This window comes from Colias croceus, chromosome 8 (genome assembly GCF_905220415.1).
Source record: "Colias croceus chromosome 8, ilColCroc2.1".
Taxonomy (NCBI): Eukaryota; Metazoa; Arthropoda; class Insecta; order Lepidoptera; family Pieridae; genus Colias; species Colias croceus.
This window is the reverse complement of record NC_059544.1, coordinates 5051760-5060868: the sequence shown is the minus strand read 5'-3', so window position 1 is coordinate 5060868 and position 9109 is coordinate 5051760. Positions and strand designations below refer to the sequence as shown.

Genomic DNA, 9109 nt, shown 5'->3' with positions numbered 1-9109 from the left:
TCAAGTCTTAAGAACCGATTAACTCTGCCAGTTCTGACACTGGATTGGTCACTTTACGTGATTTTCACTTTGTATTTGAAATGCTTTGGAATATACGGAGGTCAGTTTGTAAGATTAGGTATGAAAAAATAATATTTTTAAATGTTAATGTCGTTTAAATAATTTATTAAGTAACTAACTAAATACCTAGTTAAGTTAAAATGAAAAATTAATAATTTTTCTGGAGATGCATTAATTTTAATGTTTATCTAACTATTGTTTATATAAAAAAATTAGAACGATGTTTGACCGAGTTTTGCAGTAGCTTCTAGAATTGACCAGACCAAAACAGAAACAGAATAATTTACGTTCGACGTTTGACTGAAAAGTTAGGAGCTCCTAGGTTTGAGTAAAAATACTAATAAAAAAGGGCGAAATCCAAATCTATTTCGAGGATTGCTCGATGGCTTTTGCCAAACCTAAGATAAACCAGTCCTTCCGCGAAGAAATTGGGTTTCCAGATTTGACTATAACAACTACATAAAATAATCTGTAAATTTATGTATGCTTATATTTATTTGTAACAACCTTGTAGGTACCTATAACAGGTGCTAAGCTGTTCATTGATGAAGTATTGATCCCTCACGTATGTAGATACCCACTTGTTTTTATTGTGACTCAACTGCGCAGTTCTCTTATGTATCAGTGTATAGGAGTTTAATCTGTAGTACAATGTGCGCACGAATTGTTATATGTGGCTTCGGACGCGCAGCTTCATAAACTTGCGCACAGAGGACCAGAAAAACTGGTTACAACTTATATGGAAACGATGTACTGGCAACATTATTTGAGTGCACAATGAAGAGTTGCAGCCAATGTTAAAAAAACGAATACAACAATGACGAAGTTAGGCAGTTATATATTATGCACCGACAAACATTTTTATTTTATTATATCTTTTACACTTTAAAAAAAAGTAAGTAGGTAACCATAAATTAAAATAAATAACTGAAACGTATTACAGAAATTAGAAATAAAATATTGTGAATTAAAAAGTTTAGAATTTAAATATGTACACAGATTTTCTTTCTTTTTCTCAATAAATTGGTTGCTTGGAAGAAATTGCTTGAAGCAATAAAGCCGCCCTTTGCATCAAATCTTTTGTATGCAATAAAGATTATAAATAAATAAAATAACTAAAAACAGATTATGCAGGTCACCGGTATGGCAAATTTACAAATTGTATATGGTCACCCTTCAAATGTCATTGTCAAATGTCAATCAGGATAACAGGAAAACTGTAGCAATAAAAATATAAGAGCGAGAAATCGAAGTGCGAATACGTATGTGTGTTGTTGGTGTACGCCAATATTTCCTGAGATTTCCTAGAGGCATGCGCAGAGAAGATACGTCGTAGTAAATTTCTGTGCACCTAGAACAACTAGGAATAGGGTATAAATTCGTTTGAAACGGATCATTGTGTGAAAGTACCTCTAGTTCAACACAAAGATAATTTGAACGCCACAATCACTACTACAGGGATTCAGTATCATAATATCATAATATACAACAATCAATTACAGCCTAGAGCGTAGAGGTAAGGCTAGCGCCAGTCGTTAGCTGGGTGTTATAAGGGTGGGTCGTTAAAATGACCGGAGTGGATGAAATCCTGAATTATAAAAAAGATCCTGGCGATGACTTTTACGGCCTATTGGGCTGCGATGAAAGTTCAAGCGTGAGTATAATTATCTAAAATTACCATTTTGATGTCTTTTGTGACTATTGATTTGCAGGTCTCATTGACCTTAATCTGATTTCTAGCACTGACCTACATTCGGTACTTACATACTTACTAAGCAATTGCCAAGAATTTCTAAGTCGTTCAAAGAATTAATTATTTTGTTTTTAAATTTCTTAATATGTGATTCATCCAACAGGTGGAACAAATAAATGCTGAATATAAGGTGAGGGCTCTCCAGTTTCACCCGGACAAAAATGATGGAGATAAAGAAGCTGAAGCTAAATTTCAAAAACTGAAGGTAATTTTATTTCTCGGTTTGTAATTTTTTTATACAAACAGGTATTTTATATGCATTGCAACTTGGATTATAAAATTAAATGTTCATTTTGTATATGTTCATTTTTATTCCTCAAATAGGAGGCAAAAGAAACACTTTGCGATCCCTCCAAGAGAGCTCTTTATGACAAATGGAGGAACAGTGGCATCTCAATGGGCTACAAGCAGTGGCTGGGAATGAAGGAGCACGTCCAGCAATCCATGCACTGGTCCAAACCCAACACTAAGGACCGCATGCTGGAAGATGAATCTGGCCGCTCTTCCGGCCCTTCCAGCCTCGGCCCATCCAACGCTGCAGCTCGTCGCGCCTCTGAAGGGGGTGCTAATCTTTGGGGACGTTGGGGAGGTGGTAACCAGGAGCCACCGACTGACGTCATCTCCAAATTCCGCAATTATGAAATCTAATTGCAGCATTTTCAACCATTTATTTATGAGTTACCGCAATATTTTAAACTTAATATTTTTTGTGATACTACAACTACCTTGCCTTTTTGATGTTATTTTATTAAAATCATTTATTATGTTATTAGGGTAAGCGATTTTATTCTCTAATTAAGATGAAATATTTATCAAGTCAGCTCAATGATAAAGCGTTCTCGAATGTGACTCGTTAATATATATTGGTGTTAAATGTTTTATTGGATGTCAATGTTAGATGGAACCATTTACAAATCTAAATGTTTAAATAAGTAGACTTCCTTTAGCTTTAAGCTCTGCACATTCCTAACAAATATGAGTCTGATTACGACATTTCAGCTATAGTACAATTTATATTTTGTATTCTAAGAATCTATTTTATATTTCGAGATTTTATATTTTTGATCCTCTTATATCGCTACAATTTTATTGTTGTGTAAGTATATCGTCCTATAGAGCGCGGGGAGGGGATGGTGTGGATGTATTGTGAGTTGTGACAACTACAGGGTAACGGAGAAGATAGGATGCTATCGTTTTTTTATTTACTCAACCAATGTTTTATATTATACCCGTTTTGTAATCTCAATCAAAGTCTATCAATGTGTTTCCCCAGTGGTAGATATAACTAGAGATTAATATGTGTTTAACAATTTTAATCAGTATTTATTGATGTTTTAAATGTTATATCAGTGTTATTTGAATAGAGTAGTAAATTTTATGTCTACATGAATCTCAATATGATATTGTAATTCCTTATTTTCGATGTAAGACCATGATAATGTGAACAATAAAGATTATAAAAGGATGTCTTATTTTTTTTTGTATCCTTAATGCTTTATTAATAATAAGGTTAAGCATCAGTAATATGCTGATACCTAAATATATCTATAGGTACTAGAACAGTGAAAGGATTGATTTATGCGACAAAAAAGGTAACCTTGCTTGTATCACGAGATTATATCTCTAAGAATAATAATTTGTAACAGTATATGAATTCTGTATACAAAGTGTGGCATCGCCAGATATCAGATTTATCATTGATATTTGTAGCTGTACGATAATTTCAACAATTAATAATAATATCATAATGTGCTATTTACCTACTGCCTTGTCTCTTATTCTGTGAGGGTTTTTGGAAGTCATACTCGTAATATGCTCTACTTCCCAATATCAATAAAGGCATAATTACATTTGATGACAATCAAGTTATGGTAAAATTGAGCAATATGAAAGTTATTTATAGTTAGAATTGAATTGCCGAGTTTTGGTATCAGTTTTCACTATTTAAGTGGTAACTAGTAGTGCCTAATTCGTTTAGTTTCTTAATAGATCGCTACACGCTATTGGAAACATTCAAAAAGGTCCCTCACAATATTTTGGACTTTGGTACAAAATGAAATGGGAGAAATCAACGGCATGGCATTGAGATAGACGGATTATGTAATTGTATATGGGTAATTCCAAAATTTGTTGTTTCGCAACACTAATAATGTGGTAAACTCATTCACGATGATGACGTTGGTAGGTAGATAGGTAGGTATGTAAATGAATGAGTAACACTAAAAAATTAAATTGTACCTACTGTACTTCCCCGTTCGTTTTCTTGGTAACTAGGCCATAAAATATTCAGAATAAATTCATTTTCACACCAAGTTATTTTTTTAATAAAACTTTAGTGTAAATACCTAGCACAGTATACATTTCTCAGTCTCTTTTTTTTTATTTCACAAACATCGGTTCAGGGATAAATATACCTACGCCTGGAAGTGTAACAACTAACAGCCATACCATATTACTTGCTCTGTGGCCATACCTTTTTAAGCACTTTCGCATTTATAATTTTTATAGCATTAGCATATAGGAGCTAGGGTAAAAGGTTTATAAAGTACCTACATAAATACATAGGTAGTTATCTTTCTTATAAATAGTCGGTATTACTTACCGACATAACTTATTGCGTTAAATTTTTTCTGATGAAAGAAAAACAACAATAATGGAATTTGCTAACAACCGTCTGCAAGGGGCTTTGTTTATTAATTTTGAAGATACTTCGTTGAAAAACCAGTGCACGTGCCATCAACATCAACAAATAATGATGTTTGCAGAATTCATTGAAATCATGTGTATCACAGGATATGGCTTTAACGCCAAGCATGTGTTTAAATATTACATTCAGAGCAAATTAAGATTATCTAATAATATTCTAAGTTCAACTAACTATGGTACTCATGTAATTTTTATATCTAGGATATTATGAATGTTGATTAATATTAAAAAATATAAATCTTGTATGATCAGTGATAAGTCTCCTATGGATCGAATAGTATAGATATGTATGGAATGATTCAATGATATAGATATAAAACAACTATAGGTAGGTACCTCTACTACAACTGTATTACCTACAACTTGCTCTGTGCTGTATTAAGGCATATATATTTCAAAATCAATGTGTTGTTTAGTCTTTAGATGTTATGTTAATAAGGAAACAGACAAGTTTTCATAAGCTGGTATAAAATGTGCATTATAGTTAAGCTTAAATTACATTTACAGTAAAATATATTTTGAATAATTCAGACAGCCTCTTCGACGCAGCTGCAGCAGTATATACTATGTACTGGTACGTAGGTATCTTTTTCAAGTGAACTATTAAACGGCTTGATCGATTTTAATGAAAAAAATTTTGTCCGTCCTCACGTGGATTTGAAAATAGTTATAGGAATATTAATATAGAAATAGACAAAGTAAATGAGTTTTGTATCGTCCGAAGACTGTATTTTTAGTCTAGTTTCAATCCACAAAGTGAGAAGATAGGACCATGAATATAAGAATGGACTCTGTCTAGATCTACATACGTTTTTTGAGCATACAATTTAAATACAACTGAAAAATACCTATATATACTAAATACAAATATTATCACTACAAATATAAAACAAAGTCGCTTCAATCTTTAAAACTACTTACTCAATGGATAATGATGCGATTTTTTTAATAGATAGAGTGATTCTCGAATATATAATTTATTAGGTTTTATACAAAGCGGGAGAAGCCGCGAGCAGAAAGTTAGTTTTATTATATAAAAAACATAATTCATAGAGCACAAGTGTGGTACTTATATAATATGTGTTTTGATACAGTCTCAAAAAAATACCCTCCTATTAAGTTCATAACCAACGCCAACAACATAAGTATTAGCTGCTCCGCGCGGTTTCACCCCCGTGGCTCCACCCCTGTCGGTCGTAGCGTGATGATATATACCCTATAGCCTTCCTCTATAAATGAGCTATCAAACACCGAAAGAATTTTTCAAATCGGTCCAGTAGTTCCCGAGATAAGCGCGTTCAAACAAACAAACTCTTCAGCTGTATTATATTAGTATAGATATATAAAATTGACTTGATTTCTTTGGGATTAAGCCGATAAGGTTGTTTACGGAATTCGAATTACGTACATAATATACTTACACCTATGTAAACCTACGTCCAATCCAGGACCTCCTTGAAGCTCTTAAAATAGTTTGAACTAAGCGCCAAAGAAGCAATGTTATATGAGAATTAAAATGTTCTATGTCGTCATGGTGTCGACGGATGGCTGCATGGATTCCAGTCACTGGATGTTTATAATCTCAGCTCCGGTTTCATCGATAGCTGGCGACAGACCACTTCGTATCACCAGTGTGTAGCTAGCTCTTCGGTAAGAAAGTGAAGTGTTTGGTTTTTCGTGATATTGGATTAGTCACGGTAGATCTTTTATTTGGGGAACGATTAGTATCCATTTGATGGGAGTTATAGTCGTTAATTGATTTTCGCGTGTAGGCTGTGACATACGATCCTATCTTAGCTTCGGTCTGATAATGGGTAGCTCAAGGTACTATTAAGCCCTAAAACTAGAACTCTCTAAAGTTATTTCGTATTTAAGAGCAATTACAAAATGGTCTACGTTTATTTATTTTAATTTAACAATCACGTGATTTCATGTTTATCTACCTATCTATATATCTACGTGTCTTAGCTACGTACTTCTTTGATTTCTAATATTAGTATGTATGAACTATTAATGTAAAGGAGTAGTTACTTATAATTTTTGCGAAATTAATTTTGGAATCATTGTGGAATCTCTTAATTAGATTTTGTGCCAAATGTAGGTATTTGAACATTTTGTTTGTTTCAAGTAGGTAAATAATGCAACTTTAAAAGATATTATTATAAGTTAGGCATATTTGGGCATATCTGAATGTTAACTGAGATTTCATATTATTTTACATAGATCATAACATAGATTAGACAATAATAAAACTGGAACAGATAAATATTATTGCAATTTACAGGATTGTCTAAGGGTATCTTTATAGCTTGTCTACGACTCCTACGAGTACCTACCTAACCAGCTATATTTTAAATATTTTTTTAGATAGATATGATTTATGATGTTTACACGTACCAGTAGTCATTATTTCATATTTCTTTTGTAGTTATAATCGAATGCAATTTATGTAACTGTAGTAACTATAGGAAAGTAGACTTTTTAATTGCCATGTTTCTGGAAAAATACATAGAGGAGTAATAGGTGTTTGTTTTGAGAATCATATGTAAGAATGCTTTAGTGTTTCCATGAAACAGGTATCCATTGAAGTAATTCGAGAGCTAATGTTACGCTTGACCTTAAAACAAAGACTCATTATGTTGATTACGCGAAGTTATTATTTTTAGTAATGTCCGGATGCAAACAATAGAAAATTTTGGATACTACAGGGTGTCTCAAAAGAAAGTTTATATTTTGTGGATGAATAAAAAAAAAAGTAAGCGGTGTATTGAAAAAATGTTTATTAATTATTAAAGTGCATAATATGGGAATTTATTTCTTAAAAATAATATCGTCCAAATGCAGTCCATTGCGTTCACGGCACTCATTTAATCGAACAGTAAAATTACAGTATTTATGACAGCTCGGCAGGTAGACACAGTGATGGCTGCCATTTCGTGCTGGATATTTTCTTTTAAATGCTCTAGAGAAGTTGGTTTGTTGGCATACACTTTAGATTTAAGATATAAGATAAGACAAGAAATTATCAAGAATAGAAATTAGCGAGGAATTATTGGCACTTACTTTTTCGAAGACGAAAGGGGGCGTGCAGTTACAGTAAATTCAGAGCGATGGTAGACGAGTTTTTAGTGCCTGCACTGCAAAACATTCCTGGCTATAACCAGAGAACATGGTTGCAGCAAGACGGAGCTACATCACACACATCCAATATGTCTTTACCTCGAATTCATGAAATTTTTCCGGGAAAATTGATCTCTAGGAGAGGTGATATAAATTGGCCTCCACGCAGCCCTGATTTAACTCCCATGGACTTTTTCTTGTGGGGGTATCTTAAATCTAAAGTGTATGCCAAAATACCAACTTCCCTAGTGCATTTAAAAGAAAATATCCGACACAAAATGGCAGCCATCACTGTGTCTACCTGCCGAGCTGTCATAAATAATTTTAGTGTTCGATTAAATGAGTGCCGTGAACGCAATGGACTGCATTTGGACGATATTATTTTTAAGAAATAAATTCCCATATTATGCACTTTAATAATTAATTAACATTTTTTCAATACACCGCTTACTTTTTTTTTTATTCATCCGCAAAATATAAACTTTCTTTTGAGACACCCTGTATTTAGGATATCAAAGTTCGAAATGCTAAAAAATATGAAATATTGAAAAAATATCGCGTATCCGGTGTCAACTTACTATTAAAAAAGCTCATACCTGCTTCAATTTTTTTTACGTAGGTAACGATTTTTTTGACGTGACGTCTTATAAATTGGTTTTCCGGGTGACACTTCAAGAAACTGCGTTACGCTCCGCTCACGTTATGCGCTCACAATGAGAGCGAGTGAGAGGCACGCGTCCCTTCCACTCGGGCATGGTTAGCCCGCCTAAGAGCGAGAGAGACAGACATAAAAAGTCGTTGTCACGTAAAACTTTCGCCCGTATACCGACTTTACAGGCAACCAATTTTTAATTTACCTATTTACATACGAGCAGATAAACATTTTGCGGTGGACGCACCCTAGTTACGTCATTCATCTTCATTTCTACAGCTATTTATTTTACACCCACTTCTCTGGACTGGAACATTCTGGAAGCAAGTTCCTATGAGTGTTTCACAGCAAACACAGTAGTGTGCAATGCTAAAGTTCCATGCATGTACTTACTTTGTTTGTTCTGAAGCACCCAAACTGTCGTCTATAGAGATATAGTGAGCCGACCACATCTCTAATGCGGGTAATGTATAAACAACAGGAATGTTATGTACAGTATACGATTTATTCTATATGTAACGTTTTTGTTGTCTTAAATTGCCCTACAGTCAGCGTGCGTCGAATTGTAAGTTTTGGTTTGTTTTTAATGAATGAACGTATTGCAAATTATTGATTATAAAACAGCTTTTGTTTCGCTTTAATTTATATAGTGGATGTAGATTATATTTTTAATCTATGTTTGTATCGATATGACCGAAGTAGTTTTAATATCTAATAATGTAATCGTGACCAATATATTTATTAACGAATGTGTACACCTTCGTCACACTACGCACGTCGTTACTTTCGCAAATAGTTCCAATTAAAGATGAAAACAA

General features: G+C 33.4%; 1 protein-coding gene across 1 annotated transcript; it reads left to right on the top strand.

Annotated features, from left to right (window-relative positions):
* The first annotated feature begins 1283 nt into the window (after positions 1–1283).
* Positions 1284–3278, top strand: LOC123693971 (J domain-containing protein). Its single transcript, XM_045639249.1, has 3 exons — positions 1284–1714; positions 1917–2018; positions 2138–3278. The coding sequence occupies exons 1-3, from the start codon at positions 1628–1630 to the stop codon at positions 2459–2461; spliced, it is 513 nt and encodes a 170-aa protein (XP_045495205.1). The 5' UTR covers positions 1284–1627; the 3' UTR covers positions 2462–3278.
* The last annotated feature ends 5831 nt before the right edge of the window (positions 3279–9109 follow it).